This window comes from Lepidochelys kempii, chromosome 22, assembly GCF_965140265.1.
Source record: "Lepidochelys kempii isolate rLepKem1 chromosome 22, rLepKem1.hap2, whole genome shotgun sequence".
Taxonomy (NCBI): Eukaryota; Metazoa; Chordata; order Testudines; family Cheloniidae; genus Lepidochelys; species Lepidochelys kempii.
This window is the reverse complement of record NC_133277.1, coordinates 12,148,273-12,166,758: the sequence shown is the minus strand read 5'-3', so window position 1 is coordinate 12,166,758 and position 18,486 is coordinate 12,148,273. Positions and strand designations below refer to the sequence as shown.

The window sequence follows — 18,486 nt, the reverse complement described above, 5'->3', positions numbered from 1 at the left end:
CCATTGGTCTGACCCAGTACGACCGTTCTTATGTTCTAAGCTTGACCCACCAATGCTCAGAGTGAAGGCTGAAATTTTCAAAGGGACTTAGACACACAATTCCATCTTCAGGTTAATGAAAGCAGTGCATCTAAATCCCTTAGATGAATATGGAAATCACAGCTGACAGCTCAATGCCATTTGTAAGAGAAGAATCTCAACTTTTCAGTAGTAGGAAGTGGGTCTGAGCAGGTTTGTTTTGCCTAATTTGGAACCCACTTGAATATCGTGGGCTTGAAAGGTTGGCTCCAAAGCAAACATAATTGGGGTCTCATTATGTTTAGGAGAGATTTTTGTGGTGGAAAGAAAAAAAGAAAAAGAACAGAGAACATGAGAGAGAGGAAAATCCAGGGGAGAGCTGAGCAGAGGGTGGGCAGAGTGAAAAACAAATACAGAGAGGATGTGAAGAGGGAGCAGATGGAAGAGAGAGAGACTCTAAATTGGCCGGGGGTGGGGGGGGGGGAAGACGCTTGTTTTTGCCAGTCTGAATTCTTAGATCTTCCTCCCTCCTTTCAGGTCTTCCATTCAGCTAGAAAAACATAAAATAGACTTCCCAATAAAGTGTAGTTACACTGCTGTTATGCTGTTTGATAATTAATAATTGCTAATTCATATAACCCAAGGCCAACTATGTTATGGAATTAGTTATTAATATGACTTTGATTTTATAGTTAGTACATGTATTTTGAGAATTCAGGTACATTGACGATGTTGTGTTTGTTCCATAATTACTCTGTCACCTTCCAGTTGTGTGAAATTAGTAACTACAGCTATCAAAAGAGTTAATTATATAGTGTAATTACAGAATAATTACCATGGATTCACAGTCACTCTTATAAAGGGTAACTAAAACAGGTTGACTTACTATATTGCAATATATTAAGCACCCATGACTTCAGATTCCAGGGAGAAAAGGTTCATGAACCCAAACTAATTCTGTGCATTCCCCCCCTCCCCAAAATAGTTTGAGCAGTTATCAAAACTAGAAAATCTACCTGATTTTGCCCATCAGTAACAAAGGTCATGATTCACCAAAGCACAGGCTTAATGTTAATCATCTGAGTAGTGCCATTGACATCAATGGGACTTCTCACCTGCTTAAAGTTAAGCATGTGTTTCCAGTGCTTTGCTGAATTGGGCTGTGACATGTTATAATGCTAGAGGGCGGTGTGATGTTATTTGCCATATCACATGGGACGCCCTGTTAGAAAGGTACTGAGCTGGTGGTCCTGCTTTCAAGGCCCATAAACTTTCCCAAGTGTTGGACCCGGATCAGAAAGAACAAATGACTTGGAACTCTTGATTGTTCTTCTAAGTCGTGTCACGGGTCCTGTGTTCTGACAAGTAACGCAATGTGGGGTTCTTTTAGGGCAGTTTCTCCATCCAGGCGAGATATTCTGGGACAACGCCAACTGCTCCACCAAGTGTCGTTGCCTGGACTTTAACAATGAGATCTTCTGCCAGGAGATGGTTTGCGGCCCCTACGAAGCGTGTGAGCAGAAGGACAAGTTCTACCAATGCGTGCCGGTGGAGAGCAGCACCTGCGTGGTGTTTGGAGACCCACACTACCACACCTTCGATGGCTTCCTCTTTCACTTCCAGGGTTCCTGCGCCTACCTCCTTACCCGGCAGTGCTGGCCAGAATCTAACCTGCCCTTCTTCAGCGTGGAGGCCAAGAATGAGAACCGAGGTGGCTCCTCCGTCTCCTGGTTGAAGGATATCTCAGTGGAGGTTTATTCTCACAAGATCGTTATCCCCAAAGGGAGCTTTGGGAAAGTTAAGGTAAGAGCCCCAGCAAAGAAGGAAAACTCCTTCGGTCAGATCCTTGGCTGGTGCAAAGCGGTTTAGCTCTGTTGAAAGTCAGTGGGTCTATGATGATTTGTAGCAGCTCAGGATCTGGACCAGTGTCTTTGTCTGGAATCCAGGCCCTGTAGGACTCCTCGGGGAGGTGGTGGGGAGGGGGAGTGTTAGTGTAGGTAGTGCTGAAAACTGGAAAGGCCCAAACCAGACCCTTAAAATCCAACCCTCTCTCCAAATGTTGTTGGGGCTGGATTGCAATCACTGGTTCCCAATTCACCATCTTGCTCAGATTCCAACATTGGAAGGGGCCCATTTCCCAGGATCCAGTTCAGCTGCTGCAGTGGAAATCTGGCAGAACCACCCCCTGGGCTCCTAACCGCGTGGAAACCCAGCCATTTTGCCTGATTTTACTCTTTTGCTTTGCTCCTGCAGGTAGACGATTTGGTGACCTCCTTACCCCTCTCCTTGGAACTGGGAGCCATAAAAATCTACCAGAGCGGTTTGTCAACCGCGGTGGAGACTGATTTTGGCATCTTGGTGACCTACGACGGGCAACACTATGCCTCCATCTCTGTCCCGGGCACCTACATCAATGCCACCTGTGGGCTGTGTGGGAACTACAACAAGGATCCTCAAGACGATACCCTTCGCTCGGACGGGAGGCCGGCGTCGTCGGTGCTGGACCTGGGGGAGAGCTGGCGAGTGTACCATCCGGAGTGGAAATGCTCCCCAGGCTGCTTAGACAACTGCAGCTTCTGCGACACTGCCATGGAGTCTCTCTACTTCACCCCCGAGTATTGCGGCTTCATCAACCAGACCGGCGGCCCCTTGTGGGAATGTGGCACCATTGTGGACCCCACGGCCTTCGTTCACAGCTGCGTGTATGACCTGTGCAGCATCCGAGACAACGGCACCGGCCTCTGCCAGGCGATCCAGGCTTACGCCTTGGTGTGCCAAGCCCTGGGCATTCCAGTGGGAGACTGGCGAACCCAGACAGGATGTGGTAAGTCTGCACATACTCCGGCTGAACGGCCGCCCTGAGGAGGCGGGAGGTGGTTTCGGGGGCCTGCAGCAGACTCCCGTTGAAGTGAAAACCCTGCCTGAGATAAGCCCAGAGACGAGCCGGCGGGGACTTGATTGAGGCAGCCAGCGTTACGGTGAAAGTCGAGCAGTCTCTCCTTTCAATCCTGAAATGCAACACGAGAAGGACAAGGGCATGCCTAGTAACTAAAGGGCAGTTAGTGTTTTGAACAAAGAGAAGGAAATTTGAGCGCCCTATGGAACTCAATGCTGGTGTGCCAGGTATTGTAGCTGGACTCAAGACAGGACTGGCTCATTTAATGGCCATTGCCATCAGCTGAGATGCTAAATCTAAATCTCTCCACCTGCTTTCTCTTTTTGCGCCACTTTTGTGCAGAGGGAACTCAGCTGACGTCAGCAGGGTTACTCCTGATTCATACCAGTGCGAGTGAGAGGAGAACGGGGCCCCGCGTCCCATAGTGCAGGGTATAAGCTGACCCCCTCTGTGAGGTGTCAGGAAAGGACTTTTCCTTGTGTGTGCAGTGCTATCTGACTCTCTGAGTGCAATCGGGGGGGGAGGGGGAATATCACCTCAGTGATTTAGAGACGAAGGGGGTGTAATGGAGGCCTTTCGCCTACCTCCCTCTGAACCATCAGCCACTGCCAGGAGACGGGATGCTAAATCTGACGCACCCAGTGTGCAGTGGCGACACCTGTGTCCCAGTTCGGAATGGCAGAAGTGGAATGGTTGCCTTTTTCCAGGCTACCCTCCGCCACAAATGTAACTGGTTAAAGCAAGTGGCTAAATTACCTCTGCCAGCCATCGTATGTAGCGGTGTCAACCACAGAGCAGTAAGGGGATAATAATACTTATTAATAATGGCAATCTAATCGCATCTCTCTACCCAGGGATTCATGCCAGGCTCATTACTCTGGCATCAGAGTGCTGAATGGTAAGAGGGACAAGGTGGGCGAGGTCGTGTCGGTTCTGGGGCCAACTTCTGTTGCTGAAAGAGGCAAGCTTTCGAGCTACACAGCGCTCTTGTTCAGCCTCGAAGCTCAAGAGCTTGCCTCTTTCACCTACAGAAAAAGTTATGACCTCACCCACGTGGTCTCTCTAACAGCCTGCGACCAACACAGCTACAACACAGCAAACGATACTGCCTTATGATAAATTAGAAAGCAATAAGAGATAGATGATAACAAGAGAGAAATCCATATAGTAGGTCAGCGGTAATATTGAATACTAATGTCTCTTTTTCTATTTATCATCACCATACTTACTATCTGTCTGTTGATCATTGTCTTACATAGATAGGTAGACAGACGGACACATTATCTCACTTACCATTGTGGCATATGACTGCCTAATCATAATAATAATCCAAAGAGTAATAAGGGAATAGTAATAATTCATATAAAATTGGACAGCAGTCAGAGTTAGGAGGGAATCTAAATGAATGTAACTACCACCACCGGAATGGTGTCTGGGTCTATGAAATTCTCTGGGAGATTTTATGTCTCAGCCCATAGTCCCATCCCTGATTTCCTCTAATCTCTTTCCGTTCTCTCCCCTCTCTGATTTCTTGTTTCCTCCTCCTGCCCTCCCTTCATCTCTTATTCTCACAATTTTCACAAGTAGAAAATTCGTGGGGGAACATAGATGAGGAACTGTGTTGGGAACTGTGGGAGAAAAACCCACAGTGCTGTGAGATTGCGATGGGACGGGGAATGCTGTGGGTGTGAACCGGAAAAAGGACGGTTAGTGTGGGTGCTGAGAGGGCCCCATTCTGATCTCTCAGGTGTGTGAATTAGGAGCACTTTCTCTGAAATCAGGGTTAGGTGACAGCAGAAATTTTGGGCCAGATCCTCACTTGGTGTAAAGTGGCCCGTACGCTTTCGTGCAGCTCTGCTGATTTACCGCAGCAGAGGATCTGGCCCGCAGTTGAAAACAGCTCGGCCCCGAATAACACGAGTAGCCTTGTAACAGCCTCTCCCCAACCTTCCCTCTCCTAGCTGCAGCTGTCCAGTGTCCAGAGTTCAGTCACTACTCGGTTTGCACCAACAGCTGCCCAGCTACATGTTCGGATCTAACAGCTCCGCTGGCCTGCAGCTCCCCTTGCACTGAGGGCTGTGAATGCAACGAAGGCCATGTCCTCAGCACGGACCAGTGTGTCCCCATCCACAAGTGTGGCTGCGATGTCGACGGCAGGTACTATGCCGTAGGGGAGTCTTTCTGGGCCACCGCGGGCTGCACGGTGCAGTGCCGGTGCGAGGACGGTGCAGAGATCAGCTGCTTGAACGCCACCTGCCGGGAAGGAGAGGTGTGCGCGGTAGAGAACGGCTACCGGGGCTGTTACCCCAAGCGAGAGAGCTTGTGCTTGGTGAGCCAGAACCAGGTGCTGCAGTCCTTTGACGGGGTGTCATTCATGTTCCCCCCGGAGCATTCCTACACCCTGCTCAAAACCTGCTCTGAGAGACCACACTTCCTGGAGGTTGACATCAGCAAAAAGAAACCCGAATCCAAACCTAACTGGCTTCGACCCCTGAGAATCCAGGTAGCTGGCCAGGAGGTCAAAGTTGGAGGTTCCAGCACATCTGAAATCAAGGTAAGAATCCTATCAAGGGACAGTCTTCAATTGCGGGAAGCGAGGGAGGAGTCTCTCTCTGCTGCTCACAGAGAGCAAGAGAGCTTTGTGCTTCCATGGCACATTGCATCTGAGAATCGCCGAACTCTTTACACATGTGATTCAAAAAAGTCTTGTGATTTGTCACCACCTCCACTGTGGAGGGTAACCGTGAGTGCTGTGGTGCCCCCATCCCCTGGAGGTTTGGTAGCATGCCGGATGTACCAGAGGCAAGCTCTGTAGGCATCCCAAGCACAAAGCCCTTTAGGCTGTAGCTGTCATTAGGTGCCCACAGAAACTCCCAGGGTCTGAGGAATACCAAAGGGCTGCTTTGCTGGGGCCACTAGAAACAAATGTTGCCGTTACCCTAAGCAGGATGGCTTGATGATACAAGCTAATCTCCCTAAGAAAGAGATGGTATTTATCCCCATTTTACAGAGGGGTAAACTGAGGCAGAGTGGCACAGCTGGGATTAGAATCCAGCAGCCCTGACTCTTCCCACTAGACAACACTGCCAACACCAAAACATGCTGGTGGACATTTAGGTTGAGATTTTCAAAAGAGCTGCCCCCAAATCCCATCCTTAACCTTTGTCATCTCTGAAGACCCTGAAGGTTATGTCTATGCTGCAGTAAAACTCTTTGGCTGCACTGCGTCAGCTCATTCAGGCTGTGGGGCTATAAAATTGCTATGTAGATGTTTGGGCTCAAGCTGGAGTCCAGGCTCTGTGAGTGGGGAGGGTCCTAAAGCCCAGGCTCCGGCCCAACCTTGAACATCTATACTATAATTCTACAGCCCCTCAGCCTGAGCCCCAGTCAGCTGACACAGACCAGCTGTGGGTGTATTATTTGCACCTGATTGTTTTGTCCTTCTAACTGAGAGAGGCAAAGCAGAGTGGGGGTGGAGGGGATAGAGGCTGAGCAAAGAAAACAGACGTCCCGGAATGAGACAGAGCACGGAAGACGAAGGATTTAATTTGTAGCAGATCCAGACGCTACTTGGGAAAGCTGGTGCTGGGAGCGACTGGCCCATGGAGACTCTGAACGGATGCCAAGACAAAGGGGACGTAGGTGGAAATCAATGTACGATGCCTGTACGGCAAGTCTGTGGGTTTTATTAAAATACCGTTTCCTGCAGAGCCTGGGGTTACAATGTAGTTATAGTCAACAAAACAGCTATGGAAAACAAGGAACCTTCTTACTGAACGGTTTTGTTCCCTGTGAGGCTTTGCTTGCTTTATTGTCACCAGTGAGCTTTTGCTCTTCTTAGCCTTGCTGAGTCAGGACAGCCACAGGAGAGAAGCGAGGATGCTCTTCTGGCTCATGCATCGTTAACTAAAGTCACTCTTGCAGTTCTCGGCTGAGTTCTGCTTCCTGAATGTTACTAGTGGTGAAGGATGATGCAAGACACCGCTAGAGCCCAACTTGATTGGTCAAATCCCCATTCGAGTCTGTACTGCTGGCAATTCGATAAATCACTGTTTGATTTCTTGAGTGAGCAACTTTGATCAGGACACATGGATAGAAAAAAATCCGAAATCCATTACAGTATTACTTACAAATAGTCTTTGCAACCTTGTTTTAAGCCAGAGCTGCTTACAAATGAATGTGCTCTAGGAACATGGGGTGTCAAGCTGACAGCGATCCTTATTTATTCAGATCCAAATTTGTTGGTTTACCAGCCACGAATGTCAGCATGGAAAGGGTGTCGCTGTCATACATGAAGCTGTGTGATACTCTTCTGCCATGCTTGCAGTTACACAGCTTTACCACTGCTTCACAACATACTGGGTAGTGTGCACGTGCACCACTGCCCTCTACTGGTGGCAATCAGAACTGCTGAGCTGTGTGTCATAGGCTCCATACTGCTAATGGGGATTCTCCTGTAGCTTAAGACCTGTGCTCTTTCTTGAAGGAGAATTTTGGTTCTATCTCAGATTATTTACGTGTATTGTGGCAGCACCTAGGAGCCTCAGCCATGGACCAGAACTCCAATGTGCTGTGCACTGTACAAACACAGAAAAAAAGACAGTTGATACCCCAAAGAGTTTAAAATCCAGATGTTGCTATGAAGTTCCAGTGAGTTCTGTGTGCAGGGTGAAGGCAGCCATGAGGTTCCTAGATGACCCTGGGCTTGTTATAAAATATTCAACCTGCTCAGCTTACAATGGGCCCTCCCTTACCTTCCTGTTTTTTCCGCTAACTCTTCAGTTCTGATCTCACGAGGGTGATGGGAGATGTAGCATAGATCAGTGGTTCTCATGCTGTGGTATTTGTCCTACTGGTGGCACATGGGTTGTTTTCAGGCAGCGTGCAAGCTTGGTTTGAAGTACAGCATCAGAATGAGAATCCATTATAGAATCGTAGAATTGGAAGGGACCTCGAGAGGTCATCTAGTCCAGTCCCCTGCACTCATGGCAGGACTAAGTATTATCTAGACCATCCCTGACAGGTGTTTGTCCAACCTACTCTTAAAATAACTTAGCACCAGTTTAAATGCTTGTTGACCACACTGTATTTGACACAGATGACGATGTGATGCAGAGCAATAGCACTGTCTGCTGCTAGCTGCGGGAGTAGGACACAAGGCTCTCTGCTTTCAGTGGTCACCTCCATCGCGGCGAGCATTTCACATCCACCACGTGCTTTCGTTTGCAGGTGAACGGCTATGAAGTGGAGCTGCCGTTTTTCCTCCCCTCCGGCCAGTTGGAAATTTATCGGAGCAAAAACGGCACGGTGATTGAGTCCAAAGGGCTTGTGAGAATCCAGTACTCCAACCTGGGCATGCTGCAGATACGCCTCTCGACTGCCTACTTCAACTGCACTGCCGGACTGTGCGGCTTCTTCAACGGGAACATCAGCGACGAGTTCTGCTTCCCCAACGGCAAGTGCACGGACAACCTGGTGGTTTTCCTGCAGAGCTGGACCACCTTCGACGAGATCTGCAATGGGGAGTGCGGGGACCTGCTCAAGGCCTGCAACAACGACTCGGAGCTGCTCAAGTACTACCGGAGCCGCTCCAAGTGCGGGATCATCAATGACCCCACCAACAGCTCCTTCCTGGACTGCCATGGCGTGGTCAATGCGTCGGCCTACTACAGAACGTGCCTCTTCCGTTTGTGCCAGAGCGGGGGCAACCAGTCGGAGCTCTGTGACTCGGTGGCTCGTTACGCTAGCGCCTGTAAGACCGCGGAGGTGGAGGTCGGCCAGTGGAGGAGCTTCAACTTTTGCCGTAAGTTGGGGAAAAGTCTTGACTTTGGGTGGGGTGAACTTGAATTTCTTCTGAGGACAAATATGTTCATTTTTTTCCCTCCTCCCTTGCCATCTTTCCTTCCCCTCCGCCCCCAGATCCTTCCCCTCAAAGCTGTGCCTCCAGCCTGCGCATCTGAGGACTATCGACTAAAATGTTTTAGTGGTCCCATTGTGACAGATTTTCATTACTAATCTGCCTGGGGCCACAGTTGATCAGGCTGGGGCCACAGGATCTTTTTGGGGAGGAGATGACAAGGCACACCAAGTGTCTAAATTTTAAAGCTTTATTAATAAAATAATAAAATAACAGCAGAGAGTGCTGGGAACGCTCCCACGTCACTCAGGGGAAGAAAGAAAGCATTAACGCCCCAAGCCGTAACCCACTTTCATACTCACACACGCACTACCCAAGACTGGCCAGATCTGGGTGTAATGTCAGAAGAAAAGAGTGCAGGGAAGGTGGACGGGAGTGCTGTCCTGGGCCCAAGCCATCCAAGTCTGCTGTTGCTCTCCGAGTTGCTCCAGCTCTCGAGGGTTTTAAGTCCTGGGCACCTTGGGGGACATTCCACTCAGGGACCTCTGCTTCTGGTGCTCTTTGTCCCAGTCCAAACCGGCTTGCTGTGGCCTCCTCAGTTTCCCAAAACATCCTCGCTCTGGAGACTTTGTTTCCCCTTCTATTGGCCTTCGCTGTCTCATTTGCTCTCACTGTTCTCGCTGCAATCTCTGCAGCTCTGCTCAACTTAGTTCTCCTCTTCTCACGGCTGGGCAGCTGCTGATTTCTCGTCGAGCCCATGACTTTGGGCCAGGGCCAGCATCTTATCTTCACATGGAGCTAGCTGAAGTGTTGAGTTAACCCGTTCTCTGCTCTTCTTCTTTCTCTCCCCTTGGCCTCTCATATTCCGCAAAGGAAACTTCCAGTCTCCACTCACACATCTTTGACCCTCCCCAAAATGCTTTGCGATGCTTGCAACAGTGTTAGCCACATACAATGCTGATCTGCCTTCCCTGGAGACTCCCTGAGGGAGGGGGCATCATTGGGGTGTGACACCATGATGCAAAGTGTCAAAACGTGTTTTTGTTGGGCCTGTGCTATGCAGGAGGTCAGACTAGATGATTTTCTGGCCTTAAAATCAATGAATCTATTCAACATTTTTGGAGGGAGAAAAAAATGGCTTTTTGACCAAACCAAACATTTTCATGGAAAATTGTGAGTTTTTTTGGTCAGAGACCGTCTTTTGTTCTGCGTTTATACAGTGCCTAGCACAGTGGGGTCCTGGTGTATGACTATAATAAATAATAATTCATAGTTAATAATATCTATTGTTTCCTCTGTTTAGGTTTTTATAAGGTTGCCCATCACTGTCATGTCTGGGTGCAACATAGATTCATAGGGTAAAAACCTGGCTCTGTTGAATTCAATGGGAGTTCAAAGGAGCCAGAATTTCACCTATAAATTTTAAGTTCAGAAGGGAACATTGTGATCATCTTATCTGATATCCTGCTTAGCACAGGCCAGAGAATTTCACGCAGTAATTCCTGCGTCTAGCCCAGTATGACCTCACTGAACAGAACTTGATGCTCTGATTCACAAAAATCTCTGCAAATGAAGGCTTGGTGGTGGTTTTTTGCTATTTCACCAGCTTCAGTCAATACAGGTTTTTTGTACCAGTAGCCAATGATGCAAGAAGAAGTAGTCTCTTATGTCGCTATTTTAAGCCATGCATTGGGGTCAACAAAAGGAAATAGTCGGGGAGTTTCTTAACTTGTTTACCAGCTCCTTATTCAGATGAGCACAAGCTTCAGCCCCAGTAGCACTGTAGCAAAGTACAGTCTTGTGTTGCAGAAAGAAAACATTTATACTTGTCAGGAAGAATTGGCAAGTAAATGGGAAAATTGTACAAATTAAGAAGGTAATCTGGTTTGGGCACAAAAACACAAAGCTGTTGCTTTTTGTGCTCAGGCTGTTTTTTAAGCACTTGCAGACAGAGGTCTCCCAATTAAGTAATTTCATGATGGCATTTCAGGAGACATCAGGAGTTGTATTACACTGTGTCTGAGTGTTCCAGAATTGCAGAGGGATTCTAACAATAGTGTAAGCCATCAGCAGAGAGTAATTTGAATAAGTTGTGGTTTTTTGCTGTCGCTGTCAGCTTGCCGTCGATGTTGTAACATTCATAATTCAAAAGCACGTGTAAAAATCTCACACCACAGAAGTGCATAACAGGCAATGAACCAGCCTTCCTGTCTCAAACTGAGGGCTTATGGGAGTCTGTGGAAGGAGGAGGGAAGGAGAGGTGGCATGATCTAGGGGACAGGGCTCTCAGAGTCAGGAGACCTGAGGTTCTATTCCTGTCTCTGACACTGACCTGCTTTGTGACCTTAGACAAGTCACTTTCTTGCTCTGTGCCTCGGTTTCCCCTCCAACCTTTGTCCAGCTTGCCTGTTTAGACTGTAAATTATTTAAGCCAGGGACTATCCTGTATTGATACTGTAATGCAAATATTAATGGTGGTGATAGGAGAGAAGCAGGATGTGGACAATGAGTCCAGAAAAGTCGACCACCTGCAGTTTAGAATGGACTGTTGGCAAACTGATGTTTAGGCACAATTAATACAATAATAGCATCATAATCCCTAGCTCTTATACAGCACATTTCATCAGTAGATCTCATCGTGCTACAGACTGCAAAGGAGGGCCAAATCAAAAGACGGATGGGCAAACTGAGGCACAGAGAGGGAAAGTGACTTAGCCAAGGTCACCTGGCAGAGTCAGTGGCAGAGTTGGGAATAGAACCCAGGACTCCTGAGTCCCTGTCTAGTGCTCTATCCACTGCCTCCCAGTAGAACATAATGGTCTCTTCATGCTGTTGAGGACATGTCACATGTAGTCCGTGGTTGTTATTGATACAGAACACTGATATGACTCTGCAAATGCGCACAGTTGCTGCACAAACTTGTCATAAATAACATCTGTTCCCTGGCTCAAAGAACTTGCCGTGTAAAGGACTGTGATCCAGCAAGGTGCTGAGCCCTCTGAGCTACTGCTGAGACCAGTGGGGCTTGAGCATACTCAGCATCTCCCAGGATGTGGTCCTGAGATCCAGGAGATGAGACCTGGAAGAATAAATAAACAGGAAGATGCAGAGAAGAAGGTGGGAAGGATTCCTAAAGGAGAAGGAGGAGAGATGGAGCAGATACGCAGAGGGGAGGTTGATCCAGGTGTAGGGGGATGCATTGGTTGAGGGTATGAAGCTGAGAGCGGGTAAAAGAGATGAAGGGAGCAGTAAGGCAAGAGAACCAGGAGATGTAGAGGAAGCGAGAGCCTAGAGGTGGAGGCCTGGAGCTAGGAGTTCTTGGAGGCAAGGGCAAAGAGCCTGAATGCCATGTGCTGGTGTGTATGTGGCGGCAGGGAGGGGACAGGAAGGGATTCATGGAGGAGGGCAATGCTGGGTGAAGAAGGTGAGTCTCAGACAAGGTTGCAGCTGTGAGCTGAAGGCAAAAGAAAGAAGTTAAGGTGTGATTCATGCGGTGAACTAGGTCAGCATCTCTGTTGAAGACAGGTGTTTCAGACAGATGGGGCAGTCAAAGGGAAAAGGAGACGGACAAGACCAGAGAGATGGAGGGGGAGAAACTCTGAGGGAGGCCAGGGGGGAAAATCCACAGAAATTATCGAAAGAGCAAGAGGGCCATACTGAACTGGATCCTGAGATGAGACGGAGAGGAAGCCGCTGCAGCAGGCAGAGGGGGATGAGCAGGAAACCAGATATGGTGGCAGGATGAGGAGGGAGAAGTCAGAGGAGATGGGAGGTGAAAATGGGACAGGAGGATGCCAGGGCCAGGGAGGGGTACAGTTCTGTTTTCTTTTACAGTAGCTTGTGTGGCACTGTCCCCAATAGCACAACTTGCTCTTTGTCTCACTGATCCCACGTCCTCCTTCTCTCTGACCTGAATCTCCATCGCCGGTGACCGTGGAGCCTTTCTCCCCAATAAGCCATTGATGTTGTGTGTGTTTCATTGCCTCCAGCTCTTCAGTGCCCTGAAAATAGCCACTTTGAGGAGTGCATGACTTGCACCGAGACCTGTGAAACCCTGGTCATCGGCCCCGTCTGTGTGGACACCTGCATGGAGGGCTGCCAGTGCAACGAGGGCTTTGCCTTCCAAGGGTCCCAGTGTGTCCCCAGGAGCGAGTGTGGCTGCAGTTTTGAGGGGCATCAGCTCTCAACCAACCAGACCTTCTGGATGGACATCGACTGCCAGTTCTTCTGCTACTGCAACGGGTCTGACAACAGCGTGCACTGTGAGAACATCTCCTGCAAGGACGATGAGTACTGCCTGGAGGAGAATGGCCTCTACTACTGCCAGCCCCGCACAGATGCCTCCTGCATTGTCTCCGGCTATGGCCATTACTTGACCTTTGATGGGTTCTCGTTTGACTTCCAGAGCAGCTGCCCTCTGGTCCTTTGCACAACGATTTCCAGGCAGCGAGTGGAGAGGTCGGATACTTTCCCAGGATTCACCGTCACAGCCAAGAACGAGGACCGGGACCCGTCCCTGGCCTTGTGGGTGAAGCAAGTTGAAGTGGACGTCTTCAATTACAACATCGTCATCCACCGGGCCTACAAATACACGGTGCTGGTGAGTCGGCTGGTCATAGTATGACCAAGACGGTAGAGGGGTGGAGGGAGAGGCAGCAGGCTGGGGTTGTGGGACTCAGTTGAGCACAGGATACACTGCAATCTAATTGGGGACAGGGCAGGAGTTGACGCTATTGGAAGGTGGTGACGTTTTGGTAGATCCTGACCGATGGTCTTGTTCACCCTCGTCTGCTGTAGCTCTTGAGTCCTGAGCAAATTCTGTCTCCAGAATTCCTTATGGTTCCTATCTGAGCATTTTCTGCTGCTCCGCATCTTTCATTTCATGAGGCTGCCATTGACTTGACTTTCTTAGGGGGCCTTCTGTTTTTCCCTGTGCTGCCTCCATCGTTGTATAGAGATCAACAGTGACATTTGTTTGTACCAATGCTTTCTGGAAGGATAAAACCCCAGCAAGCTGCATTGGAGGGTCCAAGCCTGTCTGTGCATATGAAACTCTTGTGGGAACTCCACGGGGGAGCTGCATGAGGAGGACTTGCAGGATAACTGGGTCACCACATCAAGGCAGGAAGGGGATTGTATTTCTGAGCTGTCTTAAGAGCTGCAAGCAAAGTGGGTGAGGTTCTAACTGACCTACACGGGCTGATTGTTTTCGGAGCAGAACCTGGCAGCTGGTAACGAAACAAGCTGCAGCATGGTGTTAGAGGTGTGTCTTTAAGCTCTTGTTATGCATAGCTACCTAGAACTGGAGTCTAAATAAAACAGAGCTCTTGCAAAAAGCAGAAGCACTAAGTGATTGCTGAACACCCCGTAGGGCATGATGTAGCGTCCTTGGGCAGCATGGAACACTTCTTAGCAGCAGGAAGTTCCCTGTGATGAGCTGATATTCCACTGGCGCTCATCTGGGCTGTCCATGCTGTCAGTTCCCCACACTGGGGGCTGTGAGACAAAAGTCTGTGGAGTCTGGATCCTGGTGTCCCAATAGAACCTATTTCCAGTAAGAGCCAAAGCAAAACACTTAATCCAAACGTGCCCAGGCTTTGGGAATGTTCAGATTGAGATCCAAATCTGGGTCAGAACTTCACGGCTCTGGGCCCATTTCTAATTATTGTCACTTTTGTGGCCTCTCTGCCAAGTGGTAGCAGATGTCTGGGACCTGCAGATTGGTTTGTTGTGAGAGAAGAAATCTGTGATGTAGATTCTGGGTATTTTCTTAAGACATGTCAATGCAATCACGTAGATGTATGTGAGCTCGTTTTAATATGGCTACATTGGGTACTAGCACAGTGAAGCCCCAGCAGCAACTGCTTCAGCATGAGCTCGCCACCCGAGTAATTATCTAGGGTCCCAGGCAGGCTTGTACTACTGCGGCTTCACTGCTCAGGCACTCGAGGTAGCTGGAATAATGCTAGCTCAGGTATATCTACTCGAGCTGCAGTCGCACCCTGTGATTGCGGGACAGATGTACCCGTTGGGTAGCTTGTTTCTTTGCACTGTCTACACCAGTCCTGGAACAGAGGTGCTCACAAACAGCACACAGTATGGAAAAGGGAACCCCAGTTTGGAAAAAGCTGGGAGCCAGATCTAGCCCAGCTCCTGCCCAATGCAGCATCCCCCTGTGCTTCATCCAGGCTGTTGTTGTTGTTGTTATAATTATTATGGTAATCATCACTTTCTTCTTCTAAGAGCTACATCACAGTTAGAGCTTGCACAATAGAGCATCTCCCATGAGGTGCATATCCTAAAACAAATGGCATCCCTTGATCCCACCTTCAAGTCCTTGCAGATTAATGATTACCCACCCGCTTCTGTGTCCTTGCAGATTAACAATGAGCGTCTCTACCTGCCCTTGAAGCTGGGCCAAGGGAAGGTGAACATCTTTGCCTTTGGCTTCCACATTGTAGTGGAGACCGACTTTGGGCTGAAGGTGGTGTATGACTGGAAGACCTTCCTCTCCGTCTCCGTCCCGCGAAGCCTCCAGAACAACACCTACGGCCTCTGCGGCCGCTACAACGGCAATCCTGGCGATGAACTGGAAACCTCCAGCGGGCTGGTGGCCTCCAACATCAACGACTTCGGCCAGAGCTGGGTGAAACGGGACACCTTTTGCCAGGTGGGCTGTGGTGACAGGTGCCCCGCCTGCAGTAAGGTGGAAGGGTTCTGGAAACCCCAGCAGCTGTGCAGCCTAATCCCCAGCAAGAGCAGCATCTTCACCAAGTGCCATAGCAAAGTCAACCCCGGCTTCTTCTACAAGAACTGCCTGTTTGACACCTGCATTGACGGGGGATCTGTCCAAACCGCCTGCAGCTGGCTGCAGAATTACGCCAGCACCTGCCAAACCCAGGGAATAGCCATCACCGGCTGGAGGAACTTCACCTCGTGCTGTGAGCAGAACCTTTTCCTTCTACCTTTGCCCCTATAAATTACTTGGATGATCGTCTGCTTTCAGACCAGGTCATCAGCTGGTGTCGCTCCACCGACTTCAATAGAGCAATGCCGCTTTGCACCAAAGGGTCTGTCTTTTTGTGTGCAAAAACTAAAGCTTCCCTCTCCAAAGAGAGGGGGACGATATGGTGAGAAAATGGCAATACATAGTAGATGGAGCTAGATTCAAATCCAGTCCAGTGGCTGTAACTGGTGCCATCTGATGGCTCTTCTGGGTGACCGGCATGAGATGAATTTAGTGGCCTTGGCCCAGTTCCTAGTGGGCAAGTGTCTGCAACACAAAACCACCACTGCTCCTGGTGCTAATTGGCCCCCTGGTTGGCCACCTTGGCAGCAGGCACTGGGTGGGCCATGGAGACTGAGCTAGTTCTCGGTGATCCCTGCAGGGCAGTGCCCTTACCCATGCATAATCAGAGGAACTCAGTCTCCCAGACTGTCAGCCTGGCATTTTCCACTAGCACCCCAAGTCTGGTGACTAGGCAAGGCGAGGGAATCAGTGTTCAGATCCCAGCCAAGCAGCGTAGGTAATCTCCGTAGCAGCTACATGGAGCTGCACTGCAAAGAGAGAGGCGGCAGCATCGTAGACCCCTCTGTGGAGGGATGAGCCTCATGAGACAGTGTTGCCCAGTGAATAGGGAACAGAACTGGAAGCCAGGACACCTGAATTCTGTTTCCAGCTCTGTCACTGACCTGCTCTGGGACCTTGGGCAGGCCATTGAACCTCCTTGTGTAGAACTTCTCATCTGTAGAACAGGAACCATGGTGGCCTAGTGTTGTGGAATGTTCTGAGATGCATGGCAGGAAAGCGCTATGCAAATGTTATTGTTATTAATGATGAGTGTGATTGCCGTGGTGTCTGGCTTTTCTGGGGGGAGGTGGTGAATATGGGGGCGAGGAATCCTTGACACTTCAGGGATTCCTAAGGAGAAGAACCAAGGTTAGGCCCCATAATAATGACAAAACCAAAAATAATGGATTAAAAATTAAACTGACGATATGAGACAGGGAAGAAAAATAGTTCAACAAATAACTCAGCATGAAAGAGATGTGTATCAGAGTCACGGGAGATTATCTCTCATATCAACAGATCCGTAAAGGAAATGGAGCTGCAGGAGGATGAATTATGGGGCAGTCACTAAATCTGAAGGTTTCCTAAGCACTTGGCAGGAAACAAGTTTGTCTCCGGGTATTTCTCCAGGCTTGTTGGAAAACCCTGAGCCTGGGGGGTGTAACGGTCAGGAGGGCTATTGTTTGTATTGTATGCAAATCTACTCAGGTGCTAGGATTGGTGGCATGCTGTGGTTGATGCTAGGAGCTTTCTAGTTTGGTCTCCCCAATCTGGATGAGAACAGGGTTTTTATTTCCCTGAGAGCTGAGTTAGCCGGGTCGTACAAACTGCCCCTCATTGGATTAAGCCCTGTCCACACTGCAAATACAACCATGAGAAGTGATACCAAATCCTGTTTCAGACACAGGCCCCACTTCTGCAATCCAGCGCTTGCAGAACCCCAGTGAAGCCCTTGGGTTTGGTAAAAAAGCAACTGCCTGCATGGATCCAATTGCAGCGTTGGGGCCGTGATTCCAAAATGCACTGCCCACCAGCCCTTCACTGTGTTTTGCAAAAAAGGCTAAAGCCCGGGTGAGACTAAGACTTTAAACCAGACATCTCCTGGGTAAGGTCCAGCCGGCGTTACAGATCGGAGCCATGTCTATAAACGGGTTAGCAGGCAAGTGAGTTGTAACCGGATTCCCCAGCGTTACTGGGTTTGTAGACAGGCTGTTGGTTTGCGTTTCTCTCCACGCAGTGGCGGAGCCGTGCAAGAGCCCGGGCACGGGCTGAAAGCACAAGACGCTGGCACGCTTTCGGACCATCTTTCAACCATGTTCTGTGTGAGGTGCGCTGTGCCAGCAGCCTGTTGTGTGATAACCACATTACAAAGCCTGCAGATGGGCCTTGTAGCATGGTTTAACAACAGGGATCTCACACACAGGGCGGGTGCACTTCAAGGGGAGCTGCAGGGGCTCAGCTTCCTTTGGAAACCAGTCCCCCCAGGCTAGAACTGTCTAACTGGCTAAGTACGGGGACTCAAATGTATTGTGGACAGGGCTTGAGATCCTGTCCATGTTATAAAGACAGCTGTCAGGGAGCCCGTTTACAATACAGTTGCACCCCAACCAAGTCAGAGCATGGCTCTAGTGGCAAAGGAACCTGGCTGAGGTTTAATGTCGTCTCTGGACCCTGCTAAAATCTTGGCTAGTCAAGTGCTTCAGCACAGCCTGATTAGGTTCTCCTCTGCCCTGCCCAATGGATCTATGGAGAAAGTATGGCTTAGGACTCAGAAGATGCGGGTTCAATTCCTGGCTCTGCCTCAGACTCTCTGTGTGACTCTGGGCAAGTCTCTTACTCTCTGTGTGCCTCAGTTTCACCAGTGTACAAAGGGGATGATACTGTCCTCAGGAGTGCTGTGAGGATAAATACATTCATGACTGTGAGGCACTCAGATACCATCCCAAGGGAGAGGGTGGTAAGTGCCTGTATAAATAGGTGGTGCTTTTATTGCACCAGGGGCATGAGTGTGTTGTAGCTGCCTCCCTCTATACAGCTGTACTTGTAATGTAGAAGTAGCACACTGGCACAGTGTGTCATGTTCCCCTCTCTAGTGATTGGGCCAATTAATAACAGCCTACTACTGATGCCTGCTAATGGAGCTAC

At 49.3% G+C, this 18,486-nt stretch overlaps 1 protein-coding gene across 13 annotated transcripts in view; it reads left to right on the top strand.

Annotated features, from left to right (window-relative positions):
* The window catches only part of LOC140901770 (tubulin-specific chaperone cofactor E-like protein), a 118,204-nt gene that overhangs the window by 53,313 nt on the left and 46,405 nt on the right, over positions 1 to 18,486 (top strand). For 12 of the 13 annotated variants that reach the window (XM_073321237.1, XM_073321230.1, XM_073321236.1 and 9 more), the window contains 6 exons: positions 1,409 to 1,821; positions 2,272 to 2,842; positions 4,876 to 5,468; positions 8,144 to 8,717; positions 12,761 to 13,371; positions 15,151 to 15,712. In XM_073321237.1, the coding sequence (XP_073177338.1) occupies positions 1,409 to 1,821; positions 2,272 to 2,842; positions 4,876 to 5,468; positions 8,144 to 8,717; positions 12,761 to 13,371; positions 15,151 to 15,712 (3,324 nt within the window). The remainder of the gene's footprint in view (positions 1 to 1,408; positions 1,822 to 2,271; positions 2,843 to 4,875; positions 5,469 to 8,143; positions 8,718 to 12,760; positions 13,372 to 15,150; positions 15,713 to 18,486) is intronic. The other variant, XM_073321240.1, reaches the window with a different exon arrangement.